The sequence below is a fragment of the Oncorhynchus clarkii genome, chromosome 18 (genome assembly GCF_045791955.1).
Source record: "Oncorhynchus clarkii lewisi isolate Uvic-CL-2024 chromosome 18, UVic_Ocla_1.0, whole genome shotgun sequence".
Lineage (NCBI taxonomy): Eukaryota > Metazoa > Chordata > Actinopteri > Salmoniformes > Salmonidae > Oncorhynchus > Oncorhynchus clarkii.
In genome coordinates, this window is record NC_092164.1 from 60,272,454 (window position 1) to 60,293,122 (window position 20,669).

A 20,669-nucleotide genomic window follows, 5' to 3' on the forward strand; every position below is an offset into this window, starting at 1 on the left:
GTTCCCTGAAACTGTAATTGACTTGCCAAGCAGGAAAGAGTGTATGATAACAAATATAAACAGGTTGAGAGATCAAATCCAAACATGACCTTTGACACTAAGTTTAAGTGTTAGGTGATTTTCAAAAAGGGGAGGGTACTCAAAGATTTTGGTTATCATAAAGGAAAAGCTTTCAAAAAGGTGAATTTTCAAATGTGTCAAAAGAAAACACATCATCAAGTAGCCCAACTTCTTCAGATTTTTTTCAGAGCATTGGTGTCCAAGTAACGTTTGTTGTCCCCAGCGGAGTTAATGGTACCCTCCGTGTTGTCCCCAGCGGAGTTAATGGTACCCTCGGTGTTGTCCCCAGCGTAGTTAATGGTACCCTCCGTGTTGTCCCCAGCGGAGTTAATGGTACCCTCCGTGTTGTCCCCAGCGGAGTTAATGGTACCCTCCGTGTTGTCCCCAGCGTAGTTAATGGTACCCTCCGTGTTGTCCCCAGCGGAGTTAATGGTACCCTCCGTGTTGTCCCCAGCGGAGTTAATGGTACCCTCCGTGTTGTCCCCAGCGGAGTTAATGGTACCCTCCGTGTTGTCCCCAGCGTAGTTAATGGTACCCTCCGTGTTGTCCCCAGCGGAGTTAATGGTACCCTCCGTGTTGTCCCCAGCGGAGTTAATGGTACCCTCCGTGTTGTCCCCAGCGGAGTTAATGGTACCCTCGGTGTTGTCCCCAGCGTAGTTAATGGTACCCTCCGTGTTGTCCCCAGCGGAGTTAATGGTACCCTCCGTGTTGTCCCCAGCGGAGTTAATGGTACCCTCCGTGTTGTCCCCAGCGTAGTTAATGGTACCCTCCGTGTTGTCCCCAGCGGAGTTAATGGTACCCTCCGTGTTGTCCCCAGCGGAGTTAATGGTACCCTCCGTGTTGTCCCCAGCGGAGTTAATGGTACCCTCCGTGTTGTCCCCAGCGTAGTTAATGGTACCCTCCGTGTTGTCCCCAGCGGAGTTAATGGTACCCTCCGTGTTGTCCCCAGCGGAGTTAATGGTACCCTCCGTGTTGTCCCCAGCTGAGTTAATGGTACCCTCCGTGTTGTCCCCAGCGGAGTTAATGGTATCCTCCGTGCATAACAAGGCCTAACAGGACTCTAGGGAGGACGTCCTCTGGGGCTGCTTGGTGCTGGTGTGTGTATACGGCAGGCTGTTAGGGTGGTGATGATGAAGCAATGTCTTAACTAGGCTCTTATTAGGTGGCCTGATTTATAAAACTACATTCTGTGTGTGATCATTTAGTAAAATATTAGTTTATGTAATGTCTACACCCATTCAAATAGTTGTATTGGTCACAAATAAACATGTTTAATTTATAAATTACATATTCAATGCTAAATCTATGTAAATAACATTTTCATGTCATGTTCAAGATGTATTTCGTCGTACGAAGGTTTTCTAAACAAAGTCCCTGGTGCATCTTGCTCCTTACCATCAACGGCTGAGGATGAGTGGCTGGTATCACTATTGAACCACCGTTGGGTTGGCTGCATGTTTATTGGACTCAGCCTACAGTGACAAGAAAAAGTATGTGAACCCTTTGGAAATACCTGGATTTATACATTTTCATGTCTTTATTGAAAACTCCATGTAAACATTCACAGTGCAGGGTGGGAAATGTATGTGAACCCTTGGATTTAATAACTGGTTGACCCTCCTTTGGCAGCAATAACCTCAACCAAACATTTCTGTCGTTGCGGATCAGATCTGCACAAGGGTCAGCGGGAATTTTGGACCATTCCTCTTTACAAAACTGTTTCAATTCAGAAATATTCTTGGGATTTCTGGTGTGAACTGCTCTCTTGAGGTCATGCCACAGCATCTCAATCAGGTTGAGGTCAGGACTCTGACTGGGCAACTCCAGAAGGCGCATTTTCTTCTATTGAAGCCATTCTGTTGTTGATTTACTTCTGTGTTTTGAGTTGTTGTCCTGTTGCATCACCCAACTTCTGTTGGCCTTCCGTAGACTCGTCAACAGAGATGTTAGCATGTTCCAGAGATTTCTGTAAGTTTTTAGCTGACACTCTATGATACTTCTTAACCTCATTGAGCATTCCATCTTTGTAGGACGGTGACTCCTAGGGAGAGTAGCAACAGTGCTGAACTTTCTCCATTTATAGACAATTTGTCTTACCATGGACTGATGAACATCAAGGCTTTTAGAGATACTTTTGTAACCCTTTCCAGCTTCATGCAAGTCAACAATTCTTAATCTTAGGTCTTCTGAGATTTATTTTGTTCAAGACAATGCTTCTTGTGAATAGCAACCTCACATTTTGAGTGTTTTTTATAGGGCAGGGCAGCTCTAACCAACATCTCCAATCTCGTCTCATTGATTGGACTCCAGGTTAGCGGACTCCTGACTCCAATTAGCTTTTGGAGAACTCATTAGCCTAGGGGGGTTCACATACCTTTTCCATCTTACACTGTGAATGTTTAAATTATGTATTCAATATAGACAATAAAATTAAAATGTGTGTGTTATTAGTTTAAGCACACTGTGTTTGTCTATTGTTGTGACTTAGATGATGATCAGATCAAATTTGGTGGCCAATTTATGCATAAATCCAGGTAATTCCAAAGAGTTCACATACTTTTTATTTTTCAATTATCTCTCCTACCTCCCAAAGTGTGCACTATTTCACTTCCATTCGCTTATTTGAAAAGAAATGACTGGTAGAAACAATATGTTAGAAACTCCCCCTAGACTATCCCATGCCTCCACCAAGACAATGCTTTAGATTTGTGGAAATAAGTGAATAAGTCAGTGCAACACTTCAGGCGGAAGAAGATATTATTGGGAGATAACTTAATGCTCGGAGGAAAGGATGTGGAAGTTGAAAAGTCTGGCTGTAGATTACAAGCAGTTACCATAGTGGAACGTTCCATGGTGAGCTCAGCCTTTCCTTCTGTCTTCTCTCCAGAATTCAGTCAGTTTGGCCAGATGGCTGTCATCCCTTGTATCAGATTCAGACCTGGGTTCAAAGTCTTAATTAATTCTATGGGAAATCTTTTTAAATACGTGAAATACATTAAACCTCTCTCTAAAAGCCTCCTTTGTACCAGAATTGTATCAAAATCCAAACGGGTTTTCTAGTATTGTACTAAGAGAGGCCCATCGTATGTTTAAGAATGGGTTCTTTGCTTTTTTGAAGATTAAAACCAGACATTTACAGGGGATTGACAATGGATCACTGTTTACAGTGTCCCCCGTTTTACAGAATTGGCTACAATTTAAATTTCATCTTCCAGAAAAGGCAGATCTAATATTACAGCAAATAATATGTACTGACAGAAAAAATACATATTGGAAAAAATACAAATAGGAAAAAATGTACAAGAAGGGTAAAATATTTATGACGGACATTTTAAACAAAGATGGTAAAATGATGTCACACAAGCAAATAACAACAGTGAATGGAGGTGTACGCTCAATACAAAATTGTAACGAACTCATCACGGCCCTGCCACAGAATTGGAAGAAAGAGATAATTACTTAAAGAAGAAATGAAATCATTTGTCTGTCTGCCACCCATAGAAAATCGTAAAAGGCTTAAAATGATTAGTAAAAATCCAAACATTTCAAAAGGTTTGTCAGTGATGCCATATATAATTTAAGTCTGTATGGAACAGGTCTTTAATGTCCCAATACTTTGGCATTAGGTCTATAAACTGACATATAAAACAACAATTGACACATCAATCCGTTTGTTTCAATTTATGCTATTATATATATATGGGGCATTGAAAAGTCAGCCTTGTGCAGACTCTGCCACGAGGAAACAGAATTAATAAATCATATTTTCTGGTACTGTCCATCGGTGTCTCGCTTTTAGAGTCTGGTCCAGGAATTGTTGTTATGCCAAACTATCAGGGTTCAGATGAATCTGCAAACGGTATTGTAAGGGGATAAGAAAAACCAAACCAGTCAATGGGAAATATCATTGGATAAACTCTACTCTTGGATAAAGTATTTATTTTTAGGGCAATATCAGTTGAAATGTTACAAATAAGGAGGTTCAGGAACCCCGTAAGACATCATAGAAAAATGTATTGCAAAAGGAAATGGCAAAATGGCATTATACTAGGAAAGATGGGTTTATCTGTGTACATCAGACGGTTGGAGTTCAGATCAGAATGAATGGTGGATTGGCCACTGTGGGTGAAAATCCAGCACTTGCACAAAGAGGAAATATTTGTGTAATTATGTAACTACAGGTACCGTACATGTGAGCGAAAATAGCTGAAAGTAGCAGTAGAAGTATTGTTGTCTGTTAGTTTATTCCAATCAGAGGAGGGGTGGTAGGGTTTGAAACACACACTCTCTGGCTTGTGCCAGACAGCCCTATGTTTTAGCCCAGTATTTTTAACCATCACCAAAGTTCTGTTACAGTTAATGTCAGATTTTTGGGGTTAAAAGTTCTGCAGTGAAACGTGGGGGTTTGTGTGGCACAGAGGATGTGTTGCGCTAGAGTGAGATCTCAGACTGGAGATTTAAACAGCTCTGGTAGGATTCCCCGAGGAGTTGGCCTCTCCCCTTCTCCCTCGCCCTCCAAGCATTGTAGGTCACCAGTTCAACTGGTGAGGGGCACAATGAAGTAGACTGCACACACACATGTATAGACACATACATACACTCAAGATAATTTCCAGGAAAGTGAATACATTCCTAAACACACTTTGAGGAATGAGACTTGGCCTTAATCCTTAAAGCCAATTTTGAGGAAGCTGAATAAATGCAGATTTGAGGTGACCCTCCCCTCCAACAAGGCAGTACTGGGGTGAGGCTGTGGGGAGAGAGACTGGAGAGTATGTCTATGTTTCTCTGAAGTTCAAACAGACAAGGGGCTGAGGAGGGGGGTAGTTTCCCCGCTGCCTGGTCCTGGTCTTTTCCCCTCTCTCATGATGTGTATCCCAAATGGCAGTCATGGTGTTTTCTCTGCAGATTGGGGCTCCAGTGGCTCCAGCTGTGACTCTCTGAGACAGGAAGCTCTGTGACATTAGCCTAGCTTTGTGTGTGTCATTTGAAATCTTCCAGCTGCAGATGCAGGGAATGGGAATATCCCCTTGAAAACACAGCAGGAATGTGAGCCGCTTCCTTCGGTTTCTGAAGCAAAGCTATAGTGTAGCCCAAAGCCGGTGCAAGTGGGAAGTATTGGTGAGGTTGAGTTATCCTCATGTCCACTGAGAGGAATAGGACTATTTTAATTCTCAGTAATGCTGTTTGGTAATTGTAAACATTCAAAGTAATGTAAATATTTATGGTTATTCATACCAAATTAAAGCATTTTAACTTCTATTCATGTTAATTTTCAAATAAACATGAATTCCCATCTGATGGCCTTTCTGTGATGGTGCGTGACAAGGCTACTCCTCTGTGATGTGTGTGACAAGGCTACCCCTCTGTGATGGTGCGTGACAAGGCTACCCCTCTGTGATGGTGCGTGACAAGGCTGCCCCTCTGTGATGGTGCGTGACAAGGCTACCCCTCTGTGATGGTGTGTGACAAGGCTATCCCTCTGTGTTGATGTGCGACAAGGCTATCCCTCTGTGATGGTGTGCGACAAGGCTATCCCGCTGTGATGGTGCTTGACAAGGCTAGCCCTCTGTGATGGTGCTTGACAAGGCTACCCCTCTGTGATGGTGCGTGACAAGGCTACCCCTCTGTGATGGTGGGTGACAAGGCTACCCCTCTGTGATAGTGTGTGACAAGGCTACCCCTCTGTGATGGTGCGTGACAAGGCTACCCCTCTGTGATGGTGCGTAAAAAGGCTACCCCTCTGTGATGGTGCGTGACAAGGCTACCCCTCTGTGATGGTGCTTGACAAGGCTACCCCTCTGTGATAGTGTGTGACAAGGCTACCCCTCTGTGATGGTGTGTGACAAGGCTATCCCTCTGTGATGGTGCGTGAAAAGGCTACCCCTCTGTGATGGTGCGTGACAAGGCTATCCCGCGGTGATGGTGCGTGACAAGGCTAGCCCTCTGTGATGGTGCATGACAAGGCTACCCCTCTGTGATGCTGCGGGACAAGGCTATCCCTTGGTACAATTCCAGGGAAGCCTGAGGGAGAGAATACTGTACAAGGAAATTCTCATAGCTGCTAATGAGAACCTTGACGACCTTGTACCTAGCCGGTGGGGATTCCGGTGGGGTGCCCCCACCCAGGCAGTGGCAGTGCTGGCAACACTAGCTGCAGTAACCCATGGGGAGGGGGTCACACTCGGACATTCAGAGAGGGGGTACATTATTGTGACCCTAGTGGCACAGAATCAAAGTTGGACTGCATGGAATATGGTCAATACGGGTGACCGTATTGTGGGTGTTTCAGGGTAGAAGTGTACATTTGTCCATCATCTAGGATGTGACAATGGTAAATAAAATCTCTTAATTTTTGCCTAATTTGTTGTGCGGTCTTGCAGGCCTTCTCGTGCAGCTGCAACTGCGAGTACATTTGTAATTCAAGACCTGTCTTGAGTTGGGCTCAGGGGTGGTGCAATTGTTGAGTAAGTGAGCTTATGGTTGTCTAGGGGTATGGGTTGAGTGTGTGTGGGTGTATGTGTGTATCCCACAACTGTTGCGAAGAAGTAAAATATGTTAGGGACAAAAGAGGATGATCCACAGCTATATATAATACAAATCGAGGTGAGGGCGATGGAAATGCATTTGGCAGTTAATCTACTTCAATTCGGTAAATGGCACTGTGTGCTCTTTCCAAAGGATGGATCCAGTCGGTTATGGGTTATGGGATACAGGGGGTCGAGGGTGGTCTGCCGGGCATTGGGATGACAAACCAACTCGGGATGAGGAGGGCTTTTAGCGGGTGGAATAGTAGGGACCAATTGGAGGTTTACTTAGTAGAAAGGCAAAGATCATGGTACAGCTATATAGACACTCCATCATCATGTTACTTTTTAATGGCACGTTTACAAACATATATTTTGATAAATATAATTGAAAGTTGTGTCTCATTATGGTAAGTGGTGAAATAAGTATAGCCAGTTACAATTGTAATGGCCTAGCAGGTAATAAGAAAAGACGATCAGTATTTACCTGGCTAAAGAGAAGGAATATAATATATATAGTTTACAGCTTTACAGTTTCAACAATTTTAGATGAAGTTTTGTGGAAAAAGAACTGGGGGGGTGAAATATACTTCTCCCATGGGCAAAGAAATTCAAATGGGGTGATGGTTTTAATTAACAATAATTTTGATCCAAATGTGCAAATTGTCCAAACAGATCCTCAAGGTAGATGGATGATTTTAAATATGTTATTGGACAATAAACAGATATGGCTTATTAACCTATACGGTCTGAATAATGATGATCCAAGCTTCTTTGAAAATATAAGAATTTATCAACTCTACAAGCAACACTAGACTCTATTATTATGGTGGGAGATTTTACGGTCTTAAATACCTCTATGGACCGGAAAGGAAATCACACTACAAACTATCATCCTCAGGCACTTAAGGAAATCACACTACAAACTATCACCCTCAGGCACTTAAGGAAATCACACTACAAACTATCACCCTCAGGCACTTAAGGAAATCACACTACAAACTATCACCCTCAGGCACTTAAGGAAATCACACTACAAACTATCACCCTCAGGCACTTAAGGAAATCACACTACAAACTATCACCCTCAGGCATTTAAGGAAATCACACTACAGACTATCACCCTCTGGCACTTAAGGAAATCACACTACAGACTATCACCCTCTGGCACTTAAGGAAATCACACTACAAACTATCACCCTCAGGCACTTAAGGAAATCACACTACAAACTATCACCCTCAGGCACTTAAGGAAATCATGAATGTCATGGATATATTGGAATTAGTGGATATATGGAGACTTAAATACCCTGATCTAGTGAGATATACATGGAGGAGGCTTAATCAAGCTAGTCGTCTTGACTACTTTCTTATACAATTCTCTCTGGCACCAAAAGTTTAAAAAGTGTTGATAGGGGACAGAATGCGGTCGGATCATCACATAATTGGCATATATATTTCTCTTACCTTAATTTCCACGTGGGCGAGGATATTGGAAATTTAATCAAAGCCTTCTAAAAATACCCCGATTAACTCCTTAGTTATATCACAGTTTACCTATTTGCTTATAGTTTTGCCTACACCTAGTGACCTGCTTTTTAAATTATATGAACAAAAAATATTCCATTTTATTTGGAACGGCAAGCTAGATAAATTAAAAGGGCCTATTTATATAACGAATATGAATTCTGTGGGCAGAAATGATTAAATATTAAAGCATTAGACCTCTCACTAAAGGCATCAGTCATACAAAAGTTATACTTATATCCAAACTGGTTCTCTAGTCAATTGGTATGAATGTCTCATCCTATATTCAGGAAGGGCCTTTTCCCCTTTATTCAGATAATACCTGCTCACTTTCGGTTGTTTGAAAAGGAAATAATCTCCAAAATATCTTTATTTTTTAAACAAGCCTTAGAAAAAAGTTGGTTGCAATTTCAGTTTAATCCTCCTGAAAAGACAGAACAGATAATACAACACATATTGTGGTTAAACTCAAATATACTAATTGATAAAAAAAACTGTATTTATCGAAGAAATGTTTAAAAAAGGTGTAATTGTAGTGAATGATATCATAAATAGGACTGGTGGAGTTATGTTACATATGCAGCGAACACAGACAAAGGGAAATGTCTGCTCTACCCAAAATTACAACCAATTAATTGCAGCATTACCACAAAAATGGAAGAGGTAAGTAGAAGGGGAAAACAGTAAGGAACTTGTATGTCGGCCCTGTATTAAAGAACATAAATGGTTAAAGAAAAGTGTGATAACTAAAAACATTTACCAATTTAATTTAAGGACCAAAAAACTGAAAGCTGTGCCATATAAATTGCAAAATAGTTGGGGAGAGATTTTCGATGTACCCATTCCATGGCACATGGTTTATGAATTGATACGCAAAACAACGCCGGATTCAAAACTTCACATTTTTCAATATAAATGACTATACAAAATTCTTGCAACTAATAGAATGTTATATACAGTGCCTTGCGAAAGTATTCGGCCCCCTTGAACTTTGCGACCTTTTGCCACATTTCAGGCTTCAAACATAAAGATATAAAACTGTATTTTTTTGTGAAGAATCAACAACAAGTGGGACACAATCATGAAGTGGAACGACATTTATTGGATATTTCAAACTTTTTTAACAAATCAAAAACTGAAAAATTGGGCGTGCAAAATTATTCAGCCCCCTTAAGTTAATACTTTGTAGCGCCACCTTTTGCTGCGATTACAGCTGTAAGTCGCTTGGGGTATGTCTCTATCAGTTTTGCACATCGAGAGACTGACATTTTTTCCCATTCCTCCTTGCAAAACAGCTCGAGCTCAGTGAGGTTGGATGGAGAGCATTTGTGAACAGCAGTTTTCAGTTCTTTCCACAGATTCTCGATTGGATTCAGGTCTGGACTTTGACTTGGCCATTCTAGCACCTGGATATGTTTATTTTTGAACCATTCCATTGTAGATTTTGCTTTATGTTTTGGATCATTGTCTTGTTGGAAGACAAATCTCCGTCCCAGTCTCAGGTCTTTTGCAGACTCCATCAGGTTTTCTTCCAGAATGGTCCTGTATTTGGCTCCATCCATCTTCCCATCAATTTTAACCATCTTCCCTGTCCCTGCTGAAGAAAAGCAGGCCCAAACCATGATGCTGCCACCACCATGTTTGACAGTGAGGATGGTGTGTTCAGCTGTGTTGCTTTTACGCCAAACATAACGTTTTGCATTGTTGCCAAAAAGTTCAATTTTGGTTTCATCTGACCAGAGCACCTTCTTCCACATGTTTGGTGTGTCTCCCAGGTGGCTTGTGGCAAACTTTAAACGACACTTTTTATGGATATCTTTAAGAAATGGCTTTCTTCTTGCCACTCTTCCATAAAGGCCAGATTTGTGCAATATACGACTGATTGTTGTCCTATGGACAGAGTCTCCCACCTCAGCTGTAGATCTCTGCAGTTCATCCAGAGTGATCATGGGCCTCTTGCCTGCATCTCTGATCAGTCTTCTCCTTGTATGAGCTGAAAGTTTAGAGGGACGGCCAGGTCTTGGTAGATTTGCAGTGGTCTGATACTCCTTCCATTTCAATATTATCGCTTGCACAGTGCTCCTTGGGATGTTTAAAGCTTGGGAAATATTTTTGTATCCAAATCCGGCTTTAAACTTCTTCACAACAGTATCTCGGACCTGCCTGGTGTGTTCCTTGTTCTTCATGATGCTCTCTGCGCTTTTAACGAACCTCTGAGACTATCACAGTGCAGGTGCATTTATACGGAGACTTGATTACACACAGGTGGATTGTATTTATCATCATTAGTCATTTAGGTCAACATTGGATCATTCAGAGATCCTCACTGAACTTCTGGAGAGAGTTTGCTGCACTGAAAGTAAAGGGGCTGAATAATTTTGCATGCCCAATTTTTCAGTTTTTGATTTGTTAAAAAAGTTTGAAATATCCAATAAATGTCGTTCCACTTCATGATTGTGTCCCACTTGTTGTTGATTCTTCACAAAAAAATACAGTTTTATATCTTTATGTTTGAAGCCTGAAATGTGGCAAAAGGTCGCAAAGTTCAAGGGGGCCGAATACTTTCGCAAGGCACTGTATATGGGGGATATAATCTTCCCAGCTCTGCAGATTCTGCTGTGAGGAGGCAGAGTCATTAGATAATTTATTTTGGTATTGTCCATATGTAGCTCGTTTTTTTGGTCACAGGTCCAGGAATGGCTGAAGAATTGAAACATTTGCCTAGAACTAACACTACAGATAGCAATACTGGGTGATTTGAAAAGCCATAGTCAATCAATCAATAATATAATATCTATTTTAGCAAAAATGTTTATTTTTAATTTACAATCTGTAGAAGCTATGAGAATAGGAAGGTTCAATTATTTTGTGAAGCATCACAGCACAGTTGAAAAATATATGGCAAGTAGAAATCCGAAATGGATGATGTTGAGAGACAGATGGGAGGGGTTGAATGGAGCTGAAGGGTGGGACTAATAACAAGATAACCATTGTAAAACATACGGGGTCTGTAAAATGTATATAGGTTGGGAGCTTTTGTGAAATAGCATAGTTACAAATAGAAATCAAACTGGATGGACATCAGAAATAGAGGAAGGACTAAGAACAAACAAGAGAGAACTATTGTAACGTAGACTGTGTCTGTAGAATGTGTATAAGATGTATGGATTGAAGGTAGAAGCCGAAGTGTTTATTAGTTTACTCCAATTGGGGGATCGGCGGAAGGGTTTGCGGGGAATAAAAATAAAGGTATATTCTTTAAAAAAGTATGTATGTCTGTATAGGTATGTGTATGTATATATGTGTATATATATATATATATATATATATATATATATATATATATATATATATATATATATATAAATGCATTGCGTGTATGGATATATATATTTACCCCAAAAATATGGGGGATTGGAAATGATGCAGACAATTACATTGGAAGCAACATTCTTTCTGCAATATTAAGCTGATCCTCCAGAAAAACAAGAAAAGAAAGCCTGAGCAGCTCTGTGTAGGGAGACTTAGGCCTAGTAGTCCTGTTGTGAGTTCAGCTCCTCCTATCGACCACTACTTTCTGTAGCTCTCTGGGGATGCTGGCCATGATGACTCGGGACGCACTGTTGACCCCTTACTGACAGCACGAGGGGGGCGAGGGAAGGGTCTGAAAGGGGACTGAGAGGGGACTCAGGGGGGTCTCTCTGCGGTGTGTCCATGAGTGTTGCTGATGTTTCCCCTAGGACAGGCAGAGGGGCTTCCTGTGGTGTGGTTATCCTTCCCTAGACCTCCCTAACCCCTCCACCCACCAAAACCACGATGGGACAATCATGACCTACTGATTACTGTGGGAATTCCGAATCCGAGAGCAACAAGGAAAAACGTTCATTAAATAGAAAAAAAGGTTTTGATTTTATAATACAGATTGATAAAAATCTCTCATTGTCAAATCCCGGCCCTCTCCTTCTAGCCTACATAACTCCTCTCCATCTCTCTTTCACTTTCTTTCCTCTCCCATCACTCTCTCTCTCGACCCCCTCTTTCTCCCTCTTCCTGTATTTCTATTCTCCTTCCTCCATACCTTCACCCTTTGCCCCATACCCCTTCCTCTCGCCCGCTCTCTCGCTCTCTCGCTCTCTCTTTCTCTCTCTAGGGGAAGCGGTGCTCTGCTGTTGTCTGGTATATAGTGTTTATGCCTGCCAGTAACTCTGGACCTGTTCTTCTGCACCAATAGCCTTGACTTTGACACAGTTCACAGTCAAGTGAGCACGGGGTTAAAAACAATCTTGATTCAAAACAATGACTGGAATCGGCATCAGATTTGGGTGTCAAAATCAAACAAAAAAAGGACGTGCTAGGTAGGCTTAGGCGGTATATCTTATATACCGGGTATTTGGAAAAAGCCACAAAGGTTTTTCAGTACTGTCAATACAAAAAATATATATATTTGAAGTTTTCAAATACTTTTGAATATTTGTAGCTACTTTCTAAGTTAGTACCTGCAGTCAACTTGTGTAGGAGATAAAGCAAATTTTGTTCTTCATTTCACCAGTCTCATTATTTTACATTATGAAGCTTACAGTAGTTCCCCAGAACAGTTGAGCCAGTCACATTATTTTACATTATGAAGCTTACAGTAGTTCCCCAGAACAGTTGAGCCAGTCACATTATTTTACATTATGAAGCTTACAGTAGTTCCCCAGAACAGTTGAGCCAGTCATATTATTTTACATTATGAAGCTTACAGTAGTTCCCCAGAACAGTTGAGCCAGTAGTCACTTGTTTGTTTGTAAATAGCATGTTGTCTGTACAACTGACATTTTCCCCCTCTGCTTCATACTAGTGTTTTTTTTCTTCTCCCCTCTGCTCTGCGTGCACATGCTGCTCTTCCTTCAGAAAACCATGCATCACAACTTGTTCATTTGCACACAAAACATGTTTTCACTTTCGCTTGTAGATGTCCACACTCACTGAAAATGACATTTGGTAGCTACTAGCTATGCTTGTATAACTTGAGCTGGATTTGCCTGTCTTTGCAATTTAGGTTATGTTTGTTTTCACTTGTTAGCATTTAGCTAACAGCGTCTATGTGATTTCCCTATTAGTTTATGCATTTTTCTTTTAGCGTTCCCCCAACCATCTTCTAATTTTAGTGTGATTTGATTTCCCTTGGTACCTCTGCTGCTGCGAGCGTTGTCGTGTCAGAGATCTGTTTGCCGTTCTGCTCGCACATGGAGAGCCAGTTCCGTAATAGCTGACTGAATTGACATTCATAGAGGGAGAGGGAAAGAAAGCAAGGGAGAGGGAAACAAGAGAGAGAGAGAGAGTGGGGAGGGAAGGATAGAGGGTGAGAGAGAGCTGTCTGTCAGTGAATCATGTTTTTTTGTGTTCAGTCACGACTCAGCCTGACTGACCTGTTTTTCCTCAGACTACGTAACGTAGTCACACACAGAGAATGAATCACACACACACACACACACACACACACACTGAATAAGTCAATGCCACTTAGATGCACAAAGCCCCCCTGTTTAACACACACCCAGTCATTGTGAGGTGTTTTGTCTGAAAACGCCCTCCTGGCCTGGGGACGAAGGCCAACTTGCCAAGTAGAGGTTTTAATATGGCCCTGTGGTGTGTCTGAGGCACTTGGCTATAAACAGAAATTAGCCAGTACGCTATAGCTGTTAAGCCAGTGATTTTAGCCTCATAAAAATATGAAGGCTTAGACTGGTGTAATGTCAGGCACATCCTAACTGGGTCTAGTTAATCACCTTAGGATGTTTTGGTTTTGGGTGGAAGGAGTATATTAACCGTGATTGTGTTATAAGATTGAATTGTCACCTTATCTGCTAGGTTGCAGTGTCAGGAGTGAACATTTACATTTTTAAGGAGAAATTACATTTTAAGTGGATCCCTGCTGTAAATGAGTGGTTTCTAAAAACTCACTCCTGTCTGCAGAAGCTACTAACACCCTCACAGTAGTGGTGTGTTCTGAATATCTCTCCTTTCTCTTCTAAGTGTGCACTTGTTCACTTCCATTAATGGATTTGAAAGGAAACTCCCGCTAGCCCCATGTAAACACCAATCCAATTAGTTTAATAGTGTGGGGATTAGTGAATGAGTGCAGACTTCAGGAGGTAGGAGAGATGATTTGGATGCATCCACTGCCTGCCTCACAACAGGTTACAGACAATCTCCATTATGGGCCTATGAAGGCAACCCTATTCAGATCAGTACTTATGGCCTCCCTATCCCCATCATTACTCTGGTAATTTAATCAGCAACGATGATTAATGTGTTTCACTGTGGGTTGCTTGCCAACTTGGCCTACTCAGTTTACTATGGAGGACATGTTGTGTTCATCTGTTTAGGACATGGACATGCCATGGCTGGTCTTTTGCGCTAGTTCTGTATGTTGTTGATCGATGGCGGGTGTCTTTTTTGTTGCCCTCGTGATGACAGTCAGTGGAGGACCAGCCTCAGTTGGGAAAGGTCACATTCAAAGGTCAAGGGTCAAGTTATGTAAATGTCAGATGATGGAATTCGGGAGCCATGTTGAGGGGATGAAAGCCAAAACCCTTTTCACCTGAACCCCGAGCCCCGACTGGTAAAAAGGACTAAAAATACTAACCCCCACCATGTGACAGGTTACATAAGGCATTTAGGTGGCCTAGTTCAGTTCAGGGCCATGTTCAGCAGGGCACACCATAGTGAAACATTTTGCAATAGAAGGCCAGAATCTGTGTGGATTCATAATGGATAAATTCAGTTAGTCCTAGTCGAAGTCCATTTTCAAAATGTCCTCTCCCCTCTGCACACGACCCAGCCATATTGTATATTTCAGATCTTCTGTCATTGCTCGAGACAGGTGCGACTTAGAAATCTAGCGTCACTTTGAATGAAACTCACCTGTTTCGTATCAATAAGAGAGGATAGGAAACAAGACAATATGGTGGCGTTCACATTGTTGGTTTACCTCATGGAGTAAAAATGCATTACATTTAACTTCACTTCCTCACTCATTTTAGTCGAACAATTCCTTCCGAGGTGTTACTCATAAGGGAGCATCACATGTCCCGTTACAATTCTGTAGCTAGTCCTGAACATGTTAGGTATTTGATGAACATTTGGATTTGACACTGCTAATTTAAGTTAACCCTCCATTTGAGTCTCCATTTCCATGCCAATAATATTAATTTTCTAATATCCCAGTTTAGCCTATGCCATCTTAATTTACACTTTTTCAAAAGGCAGTGGTCAGTGGATTGCTCAAACTTCATGGAGCGCATCTTTGATTTCAAAACAAGTGCACACACACACACGCACTCCCCTCCCCACTCTCCCATGCTATCTCATACTGTGCAGCCCTCAGCTTTCTGTACCCGCAGGCCTAAATGCATCAGAAAGCAGCTGCCAGGTTTATTTTTAGTTCAGTTTCAGTCGAGAGAGCATCAGGTCCCCGTTCTTCAAAATAGCCTCACTGAAGTGCCGGGTGTCAAAACAACCCTGTTGAACATGGACACTGTGTAACACACTGTAACACACACACTAGAGGTCGACCGATTATGATTTTTCAACGCCGATACCGATTATTGGAGGACCAAAAAAGCAGATACCGATTAATCGGACGATTTTTATTGATTTATTTGTAATAATGACAATTACAACAATACTGAATGAACACTTATTTTAACTTAATATAATATATCAATAAAATCAATTTAGCCTCAAGTAAATAATGGAACATGTTCAATTTGGTTTAAATAATGCAAAAACAAAGTGTTGGAGAAGAAAGTAAAAGTGCAATATGTGCTATGTAAGAAAGCTAACGTTTCAGTTCCTTGCTCAGAACATGAGAACATATGAAAGCTGGTGGTTCCTTTTAACATGAGTCTTCAATATTCCCAGGTCAGAAGTTTTAGGTTGTAGTTATTATATGAATTATAGGACTATTTCCCTCTATACCATTTGTATTTCATTAACCTTTGACTATTAGATGTTCTTAAAGGCACTTTAGTATTGCCAGTGTAACAGTATAGCTTCCGTCCCTCTCCTCGCTCTTCCCTGGGCTCGAACCAGCAACACAACGACAACAGCCACCATCGAAGCAGCGTTACCCATGCAGAGCAAGGGGAACAACTACTAGAAGGCTCAGAGCTAGTGACGTTTGAAACTTTATTAGCACGCGCTAACTAGCTAGCCATTTCACTTCTGTTACACCAGCCTCATCTCGGGAGTTGATAGGCTTGAAGTCATAAACAGCGCAATGCTTGATGCACAACGAAGAGCTGCTGGCAAAACGCACAAAAGTGCTGTTTGAATGAATGTTTACCCGCCTGCTTCTGCCTACCACCGCTCAGTCAGATACTTAGAAATGTATATGCTTGTATGCTCAGTCAGATTATATGCAACGCAGAACACGCTAGATAATATCTAGTAATATCATCAACCATGTGTAGTTAACTAGTGATTATGATTGATTGTTTTTTATAAGATACGTTTAATGCTAGCTAGCAACTTACCTTGGCTTACTGCATTCGCGTAACAGGCAGTGTGGAGTGCTACGAGAGAGAAGCAGGTCGTTATTGAGTTGGACTAGTTAACTGTAAGGTTGCAAGATTGGATCCCCCGAGCTGATAAGGTGAAAATCTTTAGTTCTGCCCCTGAACAAGGCAGTTAACCCACTGTTCCTAGGCCGTCATTGAAAATAAGAATGTGTTCTTAACTGACTTGCCTCGTTAAATAAAGGAAAAAAATAAATAAAATTAAAACTAAAAAGAAATCGGCAAATCGGCGATTGTTATGAAAACTTGAAATCGGCCCTAATTAATTAGTCAAAAACATACCTGCAAAAACACACACACACACACACACACACACACACACACACACACACACACACACACACACACACACACACACACACACACACACACACACACACACACACACACACACACACAGGCACCCAAACCACTTACAATCAGTACAACTGTCATCCTACCGCATGATGCTACACTCACTTGTCCTTACACCTCTCATATCGTGTGTCTCCACAGCGATTAAACCATCACACTTTGAAGAGGTCACTCTCATAATAAGAAACGGCAGCATTTTAAGGAGGACACCATCTCGGCACAGTCATATGACTTGGCATTTCAAAATAGCAAATCGACCTATCGGACCAACCACACGCCAAGTCTGAGTGTCCTCCACATTTAGAAAACAGATTCTGAGCTGAGACCTCCAGGCAGGCCTCTCTGTGACCATCACTACCGTCAAGGTGCAGAAATATATTTCTCCAGATTCCATAGGGACACGTTGCAGCAATGTGACATGGGTGCACGAGCACAAGGGATGCATCTGTTCCTCCACCTCCTCTTCCTCCTCCTCTTCCTCTTTCTCATCCTCCTCTTCCTCCTCATCCTCCTTCTCATCCTCCACCAATCCCCTATCTCCTTCACGTTGAGGTTTATTTAAGGTTCATTTAAAGTTTATTTGAGGTTTACACGTTCACGTTGAAGTTTATTTAAGTGCTGTCATACCCGGGTCCCTGCTACCAACAGCTGCTCTTAAAATGGTCACTGTAAATATTTATTCATGTTACCCTTGTGGGAAACAGCTAGGTAATTGTCCTGAAGGAGGAATAGACTGCCAGTCCGTTTTTTTAAGGGCGTAGGAGCCCAATGGAGGATAATGCATGTGTGAGTGTGTGTCTCTACAATAGTAATAGAATGTAAAATAACTAATTCTAGTGTGGGTTTAACACCCCTAGATCCTTAAAGCTGGAATCCTTAATAGTGAAACAGCCCCCTCCCTCGGACATCCTTGCACATGCGATAACACAGCAGAATATATACTGCAATTTGTTTACCATGTTGGATGAAGCTCCTCACATCCGCTTCGTCAACATAAACAGTAACAACGGCCTTGGGGTGGACAGTGGCACTATTTCCTCTACCGCAGATTCCATCTATTAATTTAGCCAGTCAGTCCACCTGTTGTGTGTGTGCACCCATCACCCTTGTACCTTCTAAGGATGTTTACTGATCACGGTCTCTCTCTCTCTCTCTCCTGTTGATTGCATGTGACCCTTGAGTCTAACTGGTACAAACACACATCACAGCAACACACAATTAAGCTCCACCATAGTTCCCGCTGTACTGCACTGACTTCTGGGAACTGGGCCCTACTCTGGGACCTCAGCCTGTAATTGTGTTCTTCTGTTTGTTTAATTTTGCCTGTTCTGCTCATCTACCCACCTAGAATCCCAGTTTGTCACTTCACTTTAAGATTATAGGGCTGGGACTTCATTGTTTGCTCAAGCATCAAGCATGATTGTCAGGGTGGTATAGACTAGTTTTTTTATTTACTTGTGGTTCAGCTGCTTGGGCATGCAAGACGGGTAGAGGCCAGGCCTTAGAACTGTATGGCTGATGTTTAGACAGGGAGCTAAGGGGGAAAAGAGAGAGAGCTGCTGGACAGACGAGGCATCGAAAATCACAGATGGGAAAGTTAGATCACTTTACTCTCATTGTTTATTTGGAGTGCAAATGACCAGCCAAACATGTAATGGATTTTTTTGGTGGAGGACCTGACCCCTTAATTGACTGTTTTACTGCTCACTCCCAGTGCTCTTTTTAAGGACAGGGTGTTTTCCCCTGGGCCCTCATGAAATGTCAGGTCAGCATCTTTCTTCAAGCAACCCAATTCCTTATTTTGCTTAATCTAGCATGAGCTGTCATATCTCCCTTCTTCAAATTTACTTTACTGGTTATTTATTCATTTATTGGGTCCAAAGAGGCACTTGTAATGTTTCAAATGGGACATCTTTCAATAATATCTAATTCACAAAATGTCTGGAATTGATGTGACATTGCCACAGATATTAACCATGCTTGGGAATGTAGAGTCATTCTCCATTCAGAACTTCACTCTCTCATAGGGTTGCAAAGGGTCGTAAACTTTCTGGTAAATTTCTGGAATTTTGCCTGAAATTTTCCATGGGAAGTTAAGCCCTGGAATTTGGGGAATTTTGCTTAAATTCATCAAAAAAGTTAGCTTATAACAGTGAACCTTTTTTGTTGGATACACATAAGGCAATTCTAGGTCTTGTGTCATATTGTAGTTAAACTATCCCCAATTCAATGGAATTGCAACCCTCTGCATGCACAGTGCATTCTTCCATCACATGTAGAGCTGATTCTCAAGATCTTGCACACTAATGAGATGCTGTTGAGCCCACAGTATTACACTGTCTGAGCCAAGGACTACATGTTTCCTAGTACGTTTTGATTACAATACCGGGTGGGGTGAATATATGTTATATGACATACATTATTTTTTGTTGACTAGTAAATAGTAGCTTACGGCAAAGTGTGCTTATAATTTCTTACATGTTAACAATTTCTGCAGGTTAGTTTTTGCTACCATGTGGGTTTTAGCTTGCTTGAGCCTGCTAACTGAGGAGTGTTAATTCACCTGTTTCCATACATATTTCGTTTCAAAACATTTATCTTACAAATTAGTTGTTTAATCTAACTGCTTAACAATTTGTCTGTACATGGAATTGTATTTGGGGCTTTTAAATTTTTAAAAAAAATCCTAATCTTTACAGGAAAATGCCAAGGGTGATGTGTGGAGACATTTCACTGCAGCTAATGTAGAAGGAAACACTGTGTACATTTACAAATTCTGTGCCAAATCATATGTGAAGAATGCAACAAAGATGCAGAATCATCTGGCCAAGTGCATAAAGTTCCCTCAGCGCTCACAACAAGCAACCTCTGACAAAAGTCCCTCTACTTCTATTTGAGGTGAAAATTATGAATTGGACACCTTATCGATAGCAACAGCTCATGGTCCTCCTGTTTTTTTTTGACTGAATGGAGGAACGTCATCAGAGAAATGCTGATGAATGTCTTGCTCGAGCTGTGTATTGGAAAATATTTCTGAATGCTCTTCGCCCAGCATATACACGCCTCCAACCAGACATGCTTTATCTACTAATTTGCTGGATTTGCTAGAGTTCAAGTGAAGGTCAAGCAAATCATAGAGAAAGCAGACTGTATCACAATCATCTCTGATGGGTGGTCTAATGTTTGTGGGCAAGGAATAATTAACTACTTAATCTCCACCCCTCAACCAGTATTCTACAAGAGCACAGACACAAGAGACAACAGACACACCGTTCTTTACATTGCAGATGAGCTGAAGGCAGTCATCAATGACCTTGGACCACAGAAGGTATTTACACTGGTGACAGACAATGCTGCGAACATAAAGGCTACTTGATCTAAAGTGGAAGAGTCCTACCCTCACATCACACCGATTGGCTGTGCTGCTCTTGCATTGAATCTGCTCCTCAAGGACATCATGGCACTGAAAACAATGGATACACTCTACAAGAGAGCCAAGGAAATGGTTAGGGATGTGAAGGGTCATCAAATTATAGCAGCAATCTACCTCACCAAGCAAAGTGAGAAGAATAAGAGCACCACATTGAAGCTGCCCAGCAACACCTGCCGGGGTGGTGTTGTCATCATGTTTGACAGT

The 20,669-nt window shown here is 41.6% G+C and overlaps 2 protein-coding genes across 2 annotated transcripts in view; one reads left to right on the plus strand and one right to left on the minus strand.

The window, feature by feature from the left end:
- The window catches only part of LOC139373804 (protein tyrosine phosphatase type IVA 3), a 62,321-nt gene that overhangs the window by 10,297 nt on the left and 31,355 nt on the right, over window positions 1–20,669 (plus strand). The window lies entirely within an intron of this gene.
- On the minus strand, window positions 234–13,344 carry LOC139372385 (protein rtoA-like). Its single transcript, XM_071112094.1, has 2 exons — window positions 13,288–13,344; window positions 234–1,091 (listed from the first exon to the last, which is right to left on the minus strand). The coding sequence occupies exons 1-2, from the start codon at window positions 13,342–13,344 to the stop codon at window positions 234–236; spliced, it is 915 nt and encodes a 304-aa protein (XP_070968195.1).

Coding starts and splice junctions, on each gene's coding strand:
- LOC139372385 (XM_071112094.1), bottom strand. CDS start 13,344: ATGTGCGAGCAGAACGGCAAACAGATCTCTGACACGACAACGCTCGCA. Junction 1,092..13,287: donor CAACGCTCGCAGCAGCAGAG/GTACCAAGGGAA, acceptor TTATGCACGGAG/GATACCATTAACTCCGCTGG.